At 37.1% G+C, this 20224-nt stretch overlaps 1 protein-coding gene across 1 annotated transcript in view; it reads left to right on the top strand.

Annotated features, from left to right (window-relative positions):
* Window positions 1-20224, top strand: part of BANK1 (B-cell scaffold protein with ankyrin repeats 1) — a gene marked incomplete at its 3' end in the record, with an annotated part of 47065 nt that overhangs the window by 11762 nt on the left and 15079 nt on the right. The window contains exons 3-6 of the mRNA XM_008949765.1: window positions 10032-10177; window positions 11341-11479; window positions 13519-13661; window positions 19594-19714. Of these exons, the coding sequence (XP_008948013.1) occupies window positions 10032-10177; window positions 11341-11479; window positions 13519-13661; window positions 19594-19714 (549 nt within the window). The remainder of the gene's footprint in view (window positions 1-10031; window positions 10178-11340; window positions 11480-13518; window positions 13662-19593; window positions 19715-20224) is intronic.

The following is a 20224-nucleotide window of genomic DNA, read 5'->3' as shown; positions in this document are numbered from 1 at the left end:
CAACAAGGGTGGTGTTGTGGTTTTAGCCCAGCTGGCAATAAAGCACCACACAACCATAGACTCATTTCTTGCCCCCAGTAGGAAGGGGAGGAGAAAATATGATGAAAGACAAGGACAGAGAGAGATAACTCACCAATTACGGTCAAGATTCAAATTTGGAAAAAAAAAAACAAGCCAATTTTAATTTGTTACCAGTCGAGTCAGAGTAGGATAATGATGAATAAACCCAAATCTTATAAACACCTTCCCTGACTCCTCCTTTCTTCCTGGGCTCAATTTTACTGTACCTTCTCCCTACCAATGGCATAGGGGGACAGGAAATGGGGTTTGTGATCAGTTCATCGTGGGATGTTTCTGCCACTCCTTCCTCCTCAGGGGAAGGATGCCTCACATTCTTCCCCTGTTCCAGGGTGTGGTCCCTCCCATAGGAGACAGTCTTCCTTGAGCTTCTCTAGTGTGAGTCCTTCCCATGTGCTACAACTCTTCACAAACTGCACCTGTGTGGGTCCTTTCCACAGGGTGTAGTCCTTTCAGGAACAGACTGCTCCAGCATGGGTCCCTGACAGTGTCACAAGTCTTTCCAGTAAGCCTGCTCCAGCATGGGCTCCTCTTTCCGTGGGTCTACAGGTCCTGCCAGGAGCCTGATCCAGCACAGGCTTCTCTCAGAATCACAGCCTTCTTTGGGTGCAGTCACCTGCCCCGGTGTGGGGTTTGCCATAGGCTGCAAGTGAGTATCTGCTCCACCATTAACCTCCACGGGCTGCAAGAGGTCAGCCTGACATCCCTGCCAAGCTGCAGGGGAGTCTCTGTCCCGGAGCACCTCTTTCACTGACCTTGCTGTCCACATAGTAGTTTCTCTCACCTCCCACTTCTCTCTCTGCTCCAGGTTTTCCTGCAGTTTCTTTTTTTTACACCTTTGTTAAATATGTTACTGCAGAGAGTCTGCCACCACTGCTGATTGGCTCAAGCCTTGGCCAGTGGCAGGTCTGACTTGGAGCTGGAGAAGCTTCTAGCCATTTCTTACAGGAGCCACCCCTGTAGCACCTCCTCTGCTACCAAAACCCTGCCACGCAAACCCAGCGCAGGTGGGTGGCAGGACATGTAAAAAAACCAAACAAACCGACACAAAAACACCAAAGCAAACCAAACTATATTCAATGGAGCAAAAATAGATGGGGTATTAGCAACTGCTAACAATCAATAAGAAGTGATTGACTAAAGTGTATCGTGCAGAGCCTTGAGGGAAAAGGTCAGACAGTACATTGGAAAATGGAATAACAGTACAATCACTGAGATCCTTTGAGGAAGTGGGAGCTACAAGCAGAGGTGGAAACTATTGATTTGCTAGTGAGTGATGCAAAGGATCCAGTTGTGGAATGCTAATCAACATTACAGGAATGTGTGAGGCCTGCTCCCTGTACCTGATACGTGAACAAGTCAGCTCTAGCCACTCACAAATGTTGTTGTGTGTTTATGATTCATTTTTATTTAAGAAAAGTAGACTTATTTTTATTACTGGGAATCTAGGTTTTGAGAAATTCTCTTGTGGTTCCTCAGGAAATTTTCTGCTCACCAAAGAATCATTATTTATAATTTGTATTGAAGTTGGAAAAGTGAAAGATCTTACTAGGATCTGGGTATATACAACCTTGTAACCACACAGATAAAATGTGAATGCCTTATTGTGGAATTGCATTCATTATTTTACCTGAAAAATACACCTGCCCTTAGATTTAGATACCTATTGTTGATATTCAGCTTCAGAAAAAGCTGTTCCACTGCTGTGAAACAGCTTTGTCTTTTTTAACATTTGCCATTAAGGCTTGTATCTTAGCACTAATTAACTGAACCAATTAGGGATGGGCAAGCAGAGCACAAAAACGTGATTCTAGAGTGTAATAACTGTCTGGCTATTAACAGCAGAAATCTTTTGGTCCTGCTCAGATTTCTTCTCAAACTAATACACATGTGCATACTGTGTTACCTGCATCCTTTACTAAGTGAAAAAGGGGAAGGGCCAGCACTATAACAGAATAAATGGCATCCCTTCTGCAGGTGAAGAAAAGCTATTAAAGTACCTCTGCTATGCTATTCTTCCCTGTAATGAAGAATCTACCTGAAATCCTATTTTTGTAAAATGTGCCTATTCTGGGGTCTAAGCACTGGATTAAAGGACAGTGTCTTAGAAGATCAAGACCTCTGGTTACTTTCCTATTCATAACCCTAACAAAAGGAAAATAATCAGGAGTTAGAAAGCAAGCATGGTTTTCATACATGTCTAAAAACATCACTCTTGATAGTGTTCCTGAGAAAGCGGTGTACCTTTTAGCTTGCTTTAAGGGTCAATAGATTTTAGCTATTTTGAACTAAAGGTGGGAGTAAATTGCAAAGCAGCCTGTCCCCTAGTGAGTCAGTCTTGCTGACAAGTCACTTTTTTTTTTTTCCTTCTTTAATACCAAACCTGTGTGGTGCGAGTCTTTCTGCTGACAGCAGCTGTGACAGCATGGCACAGGGAGACGTGATCTCTTAGATAGACAAGTCCCATGTAATTTAGAGCTGTACAGATCAAGAACAGCATCATAAATTTCATCCAGGCATTGATAAGAGCCTTATTCAGGTTTTGGATCTCTGCTGTCATACTCTAAGACATACTATTGGTAAATGAGCTGCTGCAGTCCAAGCTAGTTTCTGTTACCAGCTTGACTTAAAGGATGCTGTAACATGGAGTATATTGTCTTCTGTCAGTAAATATTTGGGTATTATGAATGACACCCATCCTGCACTTTGAATAAGGTGAAGGCTGAGAATTCCAGCTACCAGTCAGTGCCTCTCCCTCTAGCATCATGACCTTCCAGCCATGTCATTTTCTGAACTTCAATGACTATAAAAAATATTCTTTATCAAGAAAATAGTGTCAGACATGGCCAAGAGGGCAAAGCTTGGCTACTCTCTTGAGAGTTCCTTGGGGGTGATATCTATACAAACTGAAACCCCTACTCAGCCTGAAATCTGAGCTTTTGGCCTGCCTGCCAGGTGTGCTTCCCTGAAGTGTGACTTGATTCTAAAGTGCTCCTCTCTAGCTGTGTTCTTTAGTATGTATGTGATTCAAAAGGTAGACAAGTGCCACTTTCGCGTCCAAGTGTAGTGTGCAGTTTGTGCCAGGCCAGTTATAAGAGGCTTGAAATGTAATTTAGAGATAATAAAGGCACTAGGCAGCTGCACCTAGCCCCTTTGGAATAATAAGTAAGTTGCAGGATCATTTTATCAGGCAAACAAGTTTTGGAGGTCTGCTTACAACCCTGGATGCTGCTGCTATCAGTCCTTTTGTCTTCAGTGGTAATTTGAGTTGGCAGCAGGAGGGTGACCGGTCTCCGTTCTTGTAACAGCACGTCTCAGATTTTGGGCAGTGTTTAGTGCTGTATAATCCTTCACTGAAACAGAGGTGAGATGTGTGTGTGCTGATACCACAGAGAAATGGAACAAAAGTGCCAAAGTGTTCTTACTGTGGTAGAACTCCAGTAACTGAAGTGGTAGATGGACTCTTTAATAAAACATTAGGCTTTAATAAAAGAGAACTGCTGGTGTACACAGAGGACCAAACTTCATTTTGCTTCTTGCTGGAGAAGAGGCAGGATGAAAGTATGCAGAAACTGGAAATAACAGGTTAGGGCTCCATTGGCAGTTCTGCTCAGCACCTAAATGACTTCAGGCAGGTAGTTATTACTTCCAAACTAATCAGTGTGTCTAATAGTCTAGAAACTATTTGGGGCATTCTTACCGTGTGTCGAAAGCTCAGCAGAGTGGTCATATTTTTAGTGGTGCTGCTGCAGTTGAAAATTATAGATTTGATTGCAGTAAAATTAATAATATTAATTCATATCTAGTAAAAGATGAACTTGTTCCCCAAAACCCTCTAAATGTTTGCATTTTAACCAAAGCACTGATTGCTGAGTTTAAGTGAAATCTTTCTTCCAACGCACAGACTAGTTAGGAGCTAGTTAGTTGTTACAACTTTACATTGCATGTAAATGTTCAATTAAAATTGTATGATAGTGTGTGTATATATAAAGGAACACCTACAGTTTCATGCAAATAATTTCTTAAAGACTATTGATAAATTTATGATAAATTGCTTTTTGCTGTTTTGGGATTACTTGAAGGCAGGACTTTTTGGGTTTCCTGTAAGATCCAATATGGCTACACATAATAAGACTTTTATATTGTGTTCAGATGCTTTTCTGATGACTTTGTTAAGCTGCAATTATATCAGAGTAATAAATAGTTAAACATACCTGATAATACAAGAACAGATGGGTAAGCCCCTTGACAATCAAATCAATCTTTGCCTAAATGTATATATATAGTAAAGCATAAAACAATAGATGTGAGGGGTTTCCAGGGATTGCTCTGTTATGGGAGAGAAGCAGATGTGAATGAAAATTGCAGCACCATCTGTTTCTAAAATGACATAAACACCAACTCCAAATACTCAGGAAAGGAAAAACTGTTCTTCATAGCTTTTAAAGGAACTGTCAATTTGATGCTTATTTGCAAGAAAAATTGTTCACCATAAATAAAATAATAGAAACATTTTGAAGATGTGGGCAAAATAGGCCAACTCACAGAAAGCTAGTTTTTGACAGAAGAACTCAGCCATGCAGGAGAAACGGGGACTGAGAATGCTTTTGAGAAAAACAAAGGTGACTGTCAGTGTATTTGCAAAAGACAGATGAGTCAGCACAGAGCAAAACAGTATTTAAAATTTGTTCAATAATGAATATGTTTACCGTAGTCTGGAATTCATACATGATAGAAAATTAATGAAAGAAATTAAGATTTAAGTTAGGTGTTTCTGTGTTTGAGTATGTATTTAATAATTTTCTGTGATTTTTAGAAATCTTTCCATTCCTTTTACCATCAGTAAAAGCAAACTTCAACAGAGCAGAAAAGGGGATTTGCTTTGAAATCAGAAAGGTCTTATCGTAAAAATGAATAAAATCCCATGTTCATGCTGAGGAAAACAGGCTCACTGAATGAAGCGTGGCAGATGTTTCCTGCCTCCATGTCTTGCACAGCCTTTGCACAGGTCATTTATAGGGCAATTTATGCAGTTACGAGGCTGCCTTTCAATCCCACTCTGCTGCACTCTCTGCTGCACTCATACAATGTTGACAAATATCCATACTTTAAGAGGATTAACTTTCATAAATGTCTATGATAAATTTATGGTGCATTGCAGGAAGATTATGATGTGCTTAAGTCTTTTTTCCACATTACAGAAGGTTAGTTGTTTGGGCTTTTTTTCCATTTTTTCTACTTAACCCACATTTCTGCACATTTGTACATTCACACATTTGACTTGAAGCTTTTGGATTGAAAGGAAGTCGCATAGAGGAGCACCTTTTCAGTTAGACCTCACAGAACCCAGTGGAACCACCTCTGCCTTTACCTCACATAGTGCTGGGGAGTGGTCCTACCATATTACATGGGATGACTTCTGCCCTTATATGATCTGCTGAATTAGCCTGTAACCCCCTTTATTTTAATCTTTGACGCTGGAACTCCCTGTCTTTTCTTTCGTGTGGCAAGTTGGCCACGTGCTTCATGACCTTCTTATTCATTGTCATCTCTATATAACCTGATTTTCCCGTATTTCTCATCCTCTTATACATTCTGTGATCTAGAGCTGATTGAGGACCATTTTTGTAGTGCTAGCTTCAGCTAGCATTGCTTTAGCAAGACTTGAGGAAGAGCTGAAATTTGAAAAGCTAGCCAGCATTTTGCTTTTGTAAAACCAACTAAATTTTGGCTGTGAGATTCATTCTGTGGGTAACTTTAGAATACACATAAATCTTTCATAAGATTATATTTTCTGCTATTTTTAATACCCCAAAACTGTCACATACTTTATTGACTCAGAGCTTGTAGCAAGTACCAGGTAATCAAAGACAACGACAATTTATAATCCTCATGTTGGCTGCAACAGGGATAGCTAAAGAGTGTGTTTGAAATGTTAGAATTTGGGGACGGAGAGGTTAGTTGTGGCATGAAAGTTGTTCAGAACCCATGATGAGCCATGAGTTGTTGAATCCACAAGAGACTAGAGAGACTTCATTAAAATTCCTCTATTTATGTGAAGGAATGCAATTTCAAAGTCATTTCATTAATTCAGTTTAAAATGTTTAACTGAGAGCAGTAATGCATTCCAGAAGTTTTTGTGTAAAATATACAAAATTAATGTATTGAAGTTACATGAATTAAGAGGGAACATTGAAGTAAAACTAAAAACATCAGCACTGTGCTAAATTAAGTGAATAACTGTTACAGTAAATGTGTGTAATATTTTATTATTTAAATATGTACTTAAATTTAAGATCGGTCCTTTTAATGTGACCATCAGTAGTAGGTATTTGTCAAAAGTAAGCCAACAAAAGTAACCTGAAGGAAATGGAGCATTACCCTTTATAAGAGATGATAACTCCCAGTAGGATTACTCTGAATACTCAAGGGAAGATTATAATAGATTTTCCTTTCTTTTTAGCTTCTAGCTCATAGAGTTGTCTAAGCATCATTAGATATAGTTAATAATTTCTTATACTTCGATCCTACAAGAAAGGATCTAGTTTTATTAATCCCTTATTTTAATCGTTATTGCTACGTTTTAAGAACCTCAGAGGTAAGTCACCATTATATAAAACATTAAAAGAACACATTCACCAAGCAACAAATAGCCTTTAATAAATCTTCCTTCTTAGATCTTCCAGCATTATAATGATGTTCCTTTTATGTTACTTTTAAGCTAATCTTCACCTGCAGTTGTAAAGTCTTGTTAAATGATCATTTTTTTCTGAAAGCCTTAGCAATTAGTGGAGCTCCCTAGCCTTTCAGGTTAAAAGCAAGACTGTAAAGAGGATTCACAGTGAAGGTGTCCAGAATTTAAGTGTTCGAAAGACAGGTATGTCAGGCAACATCTTCTGCCTACACTAAACAATTATTGTCTTTCCATTTGTCTGTCTGTGTTACTAGAATCTCATTACTGTAGTGTTAAACCCTTGGGAGCTACATTTAGTTAATGCCACCAAGCCCGGGCTTGCTTAATCTCTGGTGTACTGGTTGTCCAGCATTTAGGAATAAAACTTCATGTGGTTGTTTCATGTTCCACATTTTACGACCAGCACTGCAATTGCTGGTAGGAATCTGAGTGCTGGAGGTGGTGGCTCTGCAGCCTGGTTATTAAATATATAGTAACGATAATACAGGTCATTCTTATTCTTGGACTGCTGTACATGACTTTCACTGATTGTCAGTAGACCTGAATGAAGTCTTGCTTGGTGGTTTTTACCTAATAAATTGCTAACCACTTATGCAGTCAGCAGGGGAATCCCCCATTCTCTTAAATATCCAAATCTTTGATGTAAAAGCCACATTTGTTAATGACTTGTCTAAACTCTAGGGCTATGCAGTCCCGGTATTGATTGGGCTGAAGTCCTAATACTGTAGTTACATGTCACCAGGCGTAGTAATAATATTAAAATGCAATTAATGCAGGATGAAAACATTATCCTAATTTAAACCAACTTGTTAGGACTAGCATTGACCTTCTCACTAAATGAATTATTATATACATTGAAAGGTGGAAGTAACTGCTGTCACGTTTGATAAGTAGCATGCAGACTGGAGAAATAAAGCTGTCGTGAAGTTCACATAGATTAGAATGCATCCACACGATTCTTGAAGAATGATCACTGACAGAAAGCTGACATCTGAGAATCCAGTGCCTACCAGATTTGTTATTCAGTCCTTTCATTTTGTCAATCTGATAATGAAATGTTTCTCATCTTTGCAAGACTACTTTGCCTAAAGTGGCAGAAAAAAATTCAGAAGCATGCACTTCCTATGAGTTGACTTCTGAAGTAAATTCTGTGTGCTTAAAAGTAAGATTCATAAGTGACTTAAAATACAAACACATAATATGCCCAATGTACATGCTGTGGGCATCCAGTATCCTGTTCTCCTCAGCAAGGGTTCAGCCCTTTGTTTTTCTGAAGGGTAGTGCTAAATAAAGTGTAGTCTTCACAGTGATAATCAGAGAAATTTATGTACTTACTTTTTTGGGCTGGATTAGTTAAACTGCATGGAACTGTGGGTGAATTCTCTCATTCAGAATCAAAAATACCCTTTTTTCAGTGTAGCCTATTTAATTTTAAAAATAAATTTTAAAAATGGAATTAAAACTGCTTAAATTCAGTAAAGTATGTCTACATATAGATTTACTATAATTTTACCAGTCTACACTGGATTCACGTCTTAAATTCAGGATTAGTTTGCCTTAGAGTCATGAGAATATAAGGAGTAGGAGGCTGGGATTTTACTAGCTGGTGATCAACACTGAACCCACCCACCTAAAATGTTCAAAGAACCTTTAGCTTCTTTTTCGTTTGTTTGGAGTTGTTTTTGTTGGTTTTTTTTCCCCCTGAGATATCTCTAACAATCAAACCACATCTCTGGGGAAAAAAAAAGAAAAGAAAAAAACAAGATACAGCATACCCAAGTTTCTGTACTATATTCCCTGGCATTCACTTAACAGGCACATTTGTTATAGAAGCAGTTTATTAAATCGATGCCTTCTTAAGCAAGGCAAGGTTGGTAAGGAAAGGGAACATTCTGTATCAGACAAACTGGTACATACAGGGGAAATAAAAGCAAGTAAGAAGTGAGAAAAACTAACTGTAAATTACCAATACTGATGCTGTGTGGAAAGAGTTCTGTGCCACTTAGGAGCACTGTGTGGTTTGTGTACCTCAATCATTTGGGCACTTTTGGAAAAAGCTCAAAATGGCTGTGGTGCTTGTTTGAGCAAAGCCAAATTGCTACTCTCCTGTACTCTGCCCATCACTAATTTGTATTAATATTCTACATTGATGTAAGAGGAAAAGATGCACCCAAAAGTTGTGTCCTTGAATGTAATTGACTGTGAGTGTTCCAGAATTTACAGTAATTCAAGATACTGTTGGTGTCTCTCAGGATATTTTCTCACTAGCCAGTCAAGATTTTTTAACTGAGCTGCTTGGAATGATATCATTAATCTAAGCAGGTGACTGCAATGTGCTGGGTAATCCTGCATGATGGAGAGCTGCTGCAGTCCTTTGAGATGGGTGGCAAGAGTGTTTTGTACAGGGTAATAGTGTCTGGAAAGGAGTAGTACTGGTGTAGCTGAGAAATAGCAGGTGTAAGAATAGCTTTTCTAAAGCACAGCCTTAGTCAGACCTCTACAGATGCAGTTGTCAGTTCTTTTATATTTCCTCATTAAACTTCTGTTATTTGGTGAAGGATTCACTATGGCTGTTGAGCCTTTACCAGTACAGCAAAAAAAGAAAAGAAACTGGTTGCAAGCTTGTCTGTATGACTTTTGTAGCGTTTCCAAACTCAGAATATCCTACACAAAAAAATGTATGCCTTCAGTCCATTGTATTGTCCATGAAGGAAGGCAAAGACCATGGAGTCTCTGTCAAGGAAATCTGCATTTACTGTCGTAGTTACCTTGTCACAGGTGCCACAGCCTTCACATAAATCCTTCCCCTAGACAAATGGGCTGATGTTGTACATACATAGCATGTCCTTGTTTCCGTATAGGGAAAGTGAGAGTGCTAAAAATCCTAGTTTATCCCACTCCCACTGTATGAGAGTTTGTTCTTCTGAGACTACAAAACTGGCTGGTTGCTGTGACCTTGTTGGTCACAATGACTTTGGTCTGAAGCCATGTCCCTTTTGACTTCAGTGACAGGAAGCATGTGAGCAGAGCCAGTTCGTGTAAATAAAGGCTGTGGGATCAGAACTTCAGAGGCAAACTCTTTATCAAAGGAGGAAACCTTACAGCATTTACATGAGAAGGAATTTTGCCAGGCTTTCATGCACTGCCCTTTATATGATTCCAAATGCCATACGATTAGTATGTTGGAAACCGCATCGTTGCCATGTTTTGTTGATCTGGGATTTTTAACATTGTCCTCATTCCACATTATTTATTTCAGATCACCAGACTAGCTCTGTTAACTTGTCAGATGTCAGGGGAGCATCAGAAAAAACAGACCTCACTTTTAAAACAGAGGTACTTTCTGAAACTTCAAAAACTAATCAGCAGTCGATATTGGTGCTTCCCAGAAGAATATCATGCGAGGTAAGGTTTTGGGATGCTAAAATCTTTGGGATAACAGTCAATGTTCTTCTTCTCTTAGCACTGCAATCTCATTCATACTGTAACAGTTTTGAAAATAAATAGCAGATAAGAGGCCAAAATGAGAGTGCATCGAGACAGCAATGGGATTTATTTTGCCTTTCTGTCACATCTGTACTGCAGCCAAAAGATTTGCAAATAAAATAGTTTTGAGACAGCCTCTGAGGGATTTTATCTCTATTAGGATTATTTGGTAGCTTGAGTAGAGATATTACTGTCATGCGAGCCTTGTATTTTAGTGGGAGCATGTAATAAGACACTTCTTGAGAGGTATGGAGTATCTCCTGATAAGAATCCTTGATGGGTCTATGCGTACACACATATGTGTCCATACCACGAGTTACATAACAAGTGCTTGTGTGAGCATATACCTTGTCTGATTTTAAATTGAATCAGAAATATTTATATATCTATCTGCATGCATGCATGATGGACACGAATATCCGTATATATTTGTTTTTAATCAGAGTTCCTGGGAGAAAATTTGTGAAAATATAAACAGAGGAAGTACAAAATCCAGCACTGCGTTTGTTTATATGAGTGGCCGTGGTGAGATACAGAGGTTGTAGTGAGCATGGAATGTCACCTATTTTCCTTTCTGTCTGTCTTTCAAAGATGACTTGCACACACTATTTCATTGGTGAGATCATTACAGTCCAAAGGGAGTGACACTCCCTCTGGTTCAGGAGGCAGTAGAGGGGTGTTGTCTCACGTAGCCTCTTACATCTGTTACTTTACTGTCAGTTCACTGTAAGAGCTTAGGTGAGTCTAAAGTATTTTGGGTTCTTATAAGGCTGAATATCATTCTTTTAGACTATAAAATAGAACGGTCTCAGAAAATCTAACAATTCACTTACATGTATAATTAAAATAGTTTTTAAGTATTATTAGGTAAACTGAATTTAAAATAGTACTTTAATTGTGTCATGTATGTCAGTAGAATACTAAAGGATAGCACTGAGATGGCATCATGTTTTGGTATTGTGATTCTTTTCTATGAAACTGTTGATAAAGGAACGTTCCTTCCAACTTATATTTTCATTTGTATTTTACTTTTTCAGTATAATTTTCTGAAGGACTAATGGGAATATATTTTAATTTTACAGAAACCCAGTGAAATATTCATTTTATTGAAAGATGAAATAGATGATGAAACTTTAGAAATTGAATTCATAGCAAATAATCAACAAATTAAGACACAACCAGCCTCTTGGAATAAGAAAGTTAAGTACATGAAAGCCTTAGGTAAGAAAAACATTCTTTACTCCTTAGTAAACAGCAAATTTTAGACTCCCTGCGCTTTTTCCGATAAGTAGTTTCACTTCCCACTATTCTGTAGGTGTTTCCTGTACATGGGTTTTGCACACGGAACAAATGCAGAGACGCAAGGTCTTGTTATTTATGGAAACTAGGTTTTCTTAGGTTGTTTTTGTGTGGTTAAATGGCAGGTGGTAGTCTTAAAATGTCGTTGATTAGTCACAGATTAACATTCCTCAAAATCACTGCCATAAAATGGAAAGCTAATATTCTTTTCTATTACTCTATTAGCAGAATGTTTCATTTTATACTTAATGCAGTAGATTTGGTTATACTCCTCTCCATAGTTCTTACTGGCAGAAGAAATAATTTCTTTTCTTTGTTCACATCCATGCCATTTCTCTGCATAACTCTAATGGTTTCTATTTTGTTTGGTGTTTTGGTTTTTTTTTTTTTTCAGATGCTCCATCCATAAGTCCTTGCCAACAGTTTCAATGATTTAACAACAGTTCCTCTTAGAATATCTGTGCAGATTTAAGGACCACGCCTATTCCTCACTCACTTGACATGAAATAAGAATTAAAAAATGTTTCACGTAAATGTTGAGAGCGTAGCTTGCTACTGCACTGCATGTTGTGAATACCAAAAAAATGAATTTCTATGATTTTTTTTTTTCTAAAACCATTGCAATACAACCTTAGATAGGAAGAACTATGTGTATAGGCTGCAGTTTTCAACAGTGGCTCTTTGGAGCTCTGTTTGGGTAATTTAGTGGCCTGATGTACATTCTGAGTACTGTCCTGAGATCATGACCAGATATGGCCTTTGAGTTCTTTATCACTGTAATGGTGCAGAGATGTTTTTAGAGAACTGACTGGGGAATATGTGACCAACAGTAAACTTTTATTTGTAACTGCATTTCAGAGAAGGAAAGCTGAAATCCTCATTCGCAGATCTTGAGAGATCCTACCAGAAATATTCTGTGAGAACATTGTTTATCACAGGAAGGTTTCTATGGTGGGTGAAGAAATAAAATATGAACAGTAAATACTCTGAAAATTTGGCAGAGAGATGCAGCCCATGTTTAATTTTGTTTCTTATATAATTTTTATTTAATGCTTCTCTCTGTAGGCTTTTTGTTTAAAAATATGTGAAAGTTGAAAGTTTGGGAGTACCCTTTTTTAATAAGGGCCCAGCTGATCTGATGTTGAGAAAAACGTGGGGTTTTTATTAAAATTAAAAAGTATTTGGGCAGGTTTTTTTTTCAATGATTTAAGGTGATGTTCCATTCATTTAGTTCTTTGGCCAGATTACTGCTCTCCATTTTCAGAATTGCCCATTTTTTATTGCTCTTTTGTGGGCAGGGTTAGGATTTTAAGAAAACCATGCTAGTGCTGGTATGGTGCAGCAGGCTGCCTGGTGCAGTGAATGCTAATGAATTATATAACGTGCTCATAAAGAGAGCTCACGCTGCATACGCAGAGCAACTCACACTTAAGTAACAGACTGTACAAATGCCTCTTTCCTTTGCTTTTACTAGGTAAACAACTGGAATGGAAATAATTACACTGCAATTTCTACAGCCTAGTTCAAATCCAGATTTAAGAACCTTGCCTGCAATTAAGGAAAATGTTTCAAAAGACGAATAGCAATTCCACTTTTTGCAATAAATGAACTTTTCCTTAATTTGTAGGCGTAAGGGAGCTGATTATAGGTCATCAGTCTATCACAGGGAAGTTGGAAATTTGAAGCATATAGTTTTCAGCTTCTTCTTAGCATAACCAATACGATAGCTTTGTTTTATACAGATTTACAGATAGGCATTTTCTTTTGTCAGCAACTTAATGCTAGACTGAAAGACCTCGGTAAAAACCTGACTACACTGACTCATATGTGAAATTTAAATCCAGACCATCAGGTCCATGCATTTTCTGTGATATTTTCCTCTTTTTTCACTCATTACCTGAGACGTCTGATGTGGGACTGTAAAATATTTCCAGCTACTGTTCTCATTTGTGTTTTGTAAGATTTTCCTGCTGGCCCTGTATATGTAAATGTCTACTGTGGGGGAGTCATTAAGACCACAACGCAGATCGAGTACTACAGTGCACTAGAGGAGATTGAGTACATTTTGAAGAAAGTGGCTGACCCAATAGCTTTCACTTGTCAGGTAAGTTGACGTCTGCATTTGTAATTAAAAAAAACCCAAAAAATAGAATACAAGCCTATATGACCTAAAAGATAATACATAATCTTGTGATTCCACAGTAATAATGGCTCAATAATAGGCTTTGGATTACAGAGGCCTGTTTTTAAGATGTCTAGTTACAAGCAAGTCAGGAAAGTGAAAAAATTCTTTTTATTTTGTTTTTGCTTTGAGAGTGATATAAAGATCCTTTGTACTGCATATATCCAATGAACAACATTCTGCATTACAGAGTATGAAAATAATAACAAAGAGTAGAGATGTCCTCTCCATTTAAAGTGTTCTTTCTAGTATGTTCTAAAATCAATAGAAGAAAGTAATCTTAAGTCACATTGTATTTGGAGGATTATTATTTATTCACCAGCAAACAGGATTTTTCTGGCATAGCTTGTATGGAAGACAGTAGGTTGCTATTCATGTAGAGTCCATTTACAGCTGCTGAATTATCATTCATGTGGCTTGCTGGTTGCCATGCAGATTCTTTGCATATATTTAGAAGAATTCAGGTTTTGAGCTGGGTTTCAAATCAGCACGGCAGGCTGCAGTGCTCTGCAGGATGTCCTTTGCCAATGGCACATACAAAATAATAAGAAAAGAAAGCATCTGTTAAGAAAGGATGGAATCTCAAGTATCATTTGTTGAATGGTGGGTAGCCCAAGCAGACTTGTCACGATGTCTATATTGTAATTGCAAAGCCAGAACAAAAATAATAGTCTGTGTTTCCAGTGCAGACAGCCTCATTTTCCTGTGACAAATCTACCTTATCTACCACCTAAGGCGTTACACTCATAACGAAAGGATTAATAAAAAATGATGTATTGCATTATTAGTGTTCTATTAAGGATGGGGGTAGATTCCTTCCAAGTACACGTCAGTTCTGTTCTAAGAAAACAGGCTGTTGCACAAGAAAAATAGTGCAAGACTAAGTACCAGTGCATTCTTAAAATCTTTGTAGTATCTATAATTGTTTAGCCTGCATTTTGAAGGACATTGAAATAAGCTAACTGGTTTAATTTAAAATTTCATCCATAAGAAGTGTGTCATAATGATTAAAAAAAATAAGTAATATGGTAATCTAGATACCTATAACACACCTGGTATTTCCACTGGAGAATTGTGTCATTCAGGAGTTTGACCCTGCATTTAACCAGCATGACTAATATTTAGTAAGATACATGCAATTCAGATCATATCCAATTGCAAAAAATAATGCTGTGCGGAGCAGTAGTGCGCACCAGGAAATACAGATGTTACAGCTATCAGGTATGTTTAACAATTTCCTCACTTTTACTCATCTGGATAATAAGTGAGGGTTTAAATGAGGAGACGCTGTTTGCCTTCTCTTAATTTTGTTGTTTTATCAACTGAAAAATTAATGCTGAGAACATTTTTATAATCAGGTAAGTTTTACAGTGCACACAATGTCATGGCTGCTCTGTGGGAAAGTAGACTAAAGGTAATTCTTTTGTAAGTGTACATACATGTTGGAAGATTTGTCAACATATTTAATGGTACCTGGTGGCCATGGAGTGAGGTGCACTAACTACCTAGGTAGCTAAACTACTTTCACAAACTTTTAAAATACTTTGAGCTCTCATGTGAACTTGATTTAATTGGCAATAAGATACATCGTAAAGATGCCATTTACAAAACAGGATTTCACTTAATCTTTAAAGATATGTTCACATAAACCATACTTGATACTTATTAGAATTCCCATCAAGTAGCAGGTGTAGTAGTAACTTTTATTTAACCAGGATAATTAAAACCTCTGAGACTATCAGCTTATTTGCAGAAGTATCCTGGGGCAACAGTAGTTTATGTATGCAAAGTAACAATCAAACACAATGAAAAACAAATTTAAAATAAAATAGAAAAGCTTACATCAATTACTGGTCAAAGCAATAGCACTCTGTGATTCAAAGAAAAGTTCAAGATTTTCACAAATGTTTGCAATCAGAAGTATCTCTGTATTAAAATTCTGTGATGAAAGCAAATTGCCAGAGTAATGCATACCAAAGACACAATGCTTTGGTAAAATGTTTTCATTGTCTTATCTGTAGTGTTGCCAACCCTTCCAGCTACTTTGAGATGCTGTGATCATTGAGATTATTCTTCTCTTCTCCACTTTATCCCCCAGTAAAGCCAAACAGATTAAAAAAAAACAAAAACAAAAACAAAAACAAAACATGTTTACAGCTATCCGTGGCTTTTACTGATGGTCAGGTCAGTTCACATATCTTAGTGGGAGACCAATAAGGTATGATACCCCTGAGTTTACAAATTCTGCTTTTGAGAGAGGAATTAAAGAATAACACTAGTCATACTTGAGATTAAAGTTATTGTAAGATTTTTGCTAATCATGTTTTTGCATGAAATTCTTCGCCACACCAGACAGATTGTAATTTTCTATGTGTTAAATTTATCTGAAATTAAAAAGCACTTATCCACATTATTTCCTTATTTGGCTATTTTAAATGTTTTGCTAGAGTTAAAAAAAAACATAAGTTCCTTTGCATAAGTTTCAAAAGAAAAAAATACCTGAAATTTTATAGTAAAGTAGGAAGGGTTGGGTTGTAATAACTGATTCATAATGCTGAATGAACTTGAGATCAGTATATATGAGGATAGGTGTTGGGTTAAGGCTGTGCATTTTTTTGTTTTCTCATTTTCATATAATTCTACATTAAAGAAACTCTCTTAGGGATTTAGTGTTCTTAGAGAAACACAGTGTACAGACTGATTTTTAAAGTTCTTATAATTCATAATAAAACTTTTTCATGTTTCATTTTTTACTTTTCATCAACTCCTCATGTCAATGTTCTGCTGGATTTACCTGCTGTATAGATTTTTCTCCCAGACTTTCTACCAAATGCAACTATTGATTCAATTTTTCAGTGCTGGGGTTTCCTGGTATGGATTTCTTAGTTTTTTTTAAAAAAAAAACAAACTGAAACTAAAGTCATATCCTTACTACTGAAATGGATAGGTTCACGTTAGTTTGAGGTCTAGATATTTAGAGAGATTCAGGAAGTCTTTATGACAAACTTTGGTTGAATAATATTCCTATGATTCTGAGAGACTTGGTATCTTAAAGGATGCCTTTATCATAGTCATCAAATAGGACTCCAGTTACAGTGTATATTGAAAAAGAAGAATGAAAATAAACTGCAGCCTTTTTTATGAAAACTTGTAAGAAATAGCTATGACTCATGTGGTGATATTATGTATGTGCCTTTATCTGATCCCCAGAGATATTTCCTTGAAACTGTTTAATATTTCAATCTTCTAAGTCACGTCACCAGCTGTTATTTTTAAATATTTCTTTCTTTTCCTCAAAGTATAAAATCCTTCTATATTCTATCACAGGCTAAAATTGCCAGAAATGCCTAAGTGATTTGAAGCCTAGCCCATTCTCTCTGCCAAAAGTAATCTAGTTATTGAAGTGCATACGAAGTAGTGTCTGATATGTAAAAACTACTGAAGAAGTTTGTCTTTATGTAAATGTAACCTTGTTAGTACTGCTAAAGCCAGTGAGAAATATGTGAATTTATTGGCCGTGTATGTTGTGTTTCAGTGGCACACATTTTCAGGGCTTTGTTAGCAGTTGTTAAAGAATGTAGATCATCTCTTTCATAGAATTAGCAAAATACATGCTCAATCTTCTCCTTTTTCAAGGATGTTTTTGGAAGCCCAGGTGTGATGGTCAGAACCTGGAGCTTCTCTGTTGTTCATAGCTGTGTCCTGTTGCTCTGCAAAAGAGTTGAGGGAAGGGAGGTAGTGCCTACACCTGAGGTGATACTGAGCAAGGACAAGCTGCTGGGGAGGAGTTCTGGGCAGGTAGCAGCACTTGCAGAAGGACCAAGATTAAAGGGTGTAGTAGAGAACCACTGTCTGTGCTTCAGAGAGCATGGGAAGAATTGCTTATAAAGTCACTAGCTTAATTCTGTGTGACTTCTGGAAGGAAGAACTTGCCTGTCAGGACACAAAAAAAGTTGTGCTTTTGCTTCTTTTCTGGCATGTTTTAAGTCTTCATTCAGATAAAATGTGTGCTTTCTCAAACTCCTGACTGGCTCAGTGTTCCCTTGCAGGGTGCTTAACTTTAAATACAGTTCTGTTGTTGGCTTTGGTGAAGCTTCTGCATGATCATCAGTTATGTAGTGTTGGTGGGATTTCTTCTGAAGATTTCATGGACCTATAGAGATCTGGGCAGGGTACATCAAAATACATAAATGCAGTGTACTACATTAAATGCAGCATGGAGGCTGCGAGTCATCTGAAGCAGGAAAAGGGAGTAAGGTAAAAGTCTTTAAACTGAATTCTTTCTTGAGGGATGTGACCTTTGTATTGATATGGAGCTGGATAGTGCAGAGTGGTCCTATTCTAGTTCTATTTCACTATTACTTCTCTTATCTTCACGGAAGTATTGGAACAAGCAGTCACGCATGTGAGATAAAAGGCATCAATGTAGACTTTATTTTTAAATAACTAAGCTAGTTTTTCCTGCTATGTCTTTGTTGTAGAGTAACAGAACAAAGCAACTTGTTATGGTTTAGTTAACAAGATAACGTGTTAAATCATTGATCCTTCAGATTTTAGATCCCTGGAGTAAAAGAAAAAATGTGGGGTCAAAAATTTGAAGAAAATTGCACTGATAATCTCTCTGTAAGAAGTGTGTTGAGCCCACCTTGGAAATCATAAAAATGGATAGGTTGATCATCAGAAGGCAGGCCTGTTAACGCATGAGAAGTTTAGCTCTAATTTAATCTGTTCCCGCTGGGAGATCAGATATTCTAACTTCCGTCTCAGCAGCTTGTAAAAACTGATCTTGAAGCATTTAAACCCTGCAGCTCTTTAAGGCCTTGAAAATGTTGCTGCAAGTTCCTGAAGCTGTGTACTCCTTTCATTGCAAGAATTTGATCCATCTCAGATTGTGAAACTTTATTTTGTCCCATGTAAATTTGGTTGTCTTAAGTGCTCAGTAAAAGCTATAAACTGTCAAGGTCCTTCTCTCCCAGATTGCTGCCGGAATAAAAGGGAGAAGGAAGGGTTCCTGCCTTAGTTCAAGTTAACAGGCCTGAGTGCTTACTGAAAGGAAACTGTGGGGTGTTTATTTAGCTTTGATATGTATGATAGTATGAAATGGATTCTATCTGAAATTGCTCCTCAAGCATTAAGGAGAGATGATAAGAGATACGTTGCTAGGGTGGTTTTTATCTGTTCAATTTCTTTTGGACACAGAGGGCTAGATAGGTAGTAAAATGTGCAAGGGGTGTCCCTGCCATTTAAATTGAAATTTAAACTATTCGTTCATGTTTAGTTTGTCTAGAAGGCCACCTGTATGGTGGAATTTCTGCTTCACAGTTGCCTCAGTGCATACTGGTGGGTTTGAGCCTCTTTATTTGTGGCACAGTATCTGCATATACACTCATATTTCCTGTGTTACTACTTATTTTTGTCCTACTCTAGATTGAACTCTGTTAAGGTAGTACCTATGAGGATACCATATCTAAGAAGATCTACTTGGAATAAGAGAGAATAGTGTGGTTTCCTAACTGAATTTTTAGATTATTTTTCTCAATAATTTTTAAATGTAATGTGGTTATTCATGTTGGGGATGGAAATTGTGCATATCCTTTCTCAATTCACACTGTAAGTCTGGTACTCAAGTTAGATATTTAGTACAATCTTTAAAGATCTTTTTCCTAGATTTTCATGTTATCATGATTCTTGTATACTAGAATATGTGTTACATAGCTTTCAAAACCTGCTGCTGTTACTAGGTGCTTTTGTAAGAACACTATTTTGAGTACTTTGATTCACCAGCACTCTGAGGATAAAAATATGTATGCAACAAATGCAATAATTTCTTAATTTTTTTATTTCTTTTAAACAGGCTTTTAAATTTTCTTCTGTAGAGAAGCTGGACAATGTTCTGACTTTGTTATTGAAGAGCAAAATACCTGCTTATGAACTCATCCCATTCCAAAGAGAAGACAAGCAACATCAACAAGCTAGTGAGTCACTTCTTGTATCCATTAATTTTTGTTGATGATGCTACATGTATTACTTATAAATGTTAATAAGAGAGTCTTAAGTATAATATAAAGAATTCTGTAAATCATTACTTTGTGACTCAGTATTTATACTTGTCTGGATGTTTGATCAGCTTTGGATTAATTGCAAATAAACAGCTTTACAGCTGAGCAAATTTACACTTACAGAGAAGACTGGCAATAAGAGATACGTGAAGATGCCTGTACATTATAGATCTATTTACTAGTTGCTCTTCTGTAATGCAATTTAAACTTCACTTTTTCAAAGTTTGGTGACATAAAAAGAAACCTGGAAAGATTTCTCTGTCTGAAGAGAATGGATGGCTTATGAACTTGGAACAGCACTGAATATCTTAATTCACTTTAATACCTATGCACTCAATAGTTTCCATTACTTCTGGCCAAAAGATAATTATTTTTAATTTTAAAAAAAAAAGGCATCCCAGTTAGTTAAAAGAGGATTTGTCTATA

The sequence above is a fragment of the Merops nubicus genome, unplaced genomic scaffold, assembly GCF_000691845.1.
Source record: "Merops nubicus isolate BGI_N331 unplaced genomic scaffold, ASM69184v1 scaffold441, whole genome shotgun sequence".
Classification (NCBI taxonomy): domain Eukaryota; kingdom Metazoa; phylum Chordata; class Aves; order Coraciiformes; family Meropidae; genus Merops; species Merops nubicus.
This window is presented reverse-complemented; position numbering and strand designations above follow the sequence as displayed.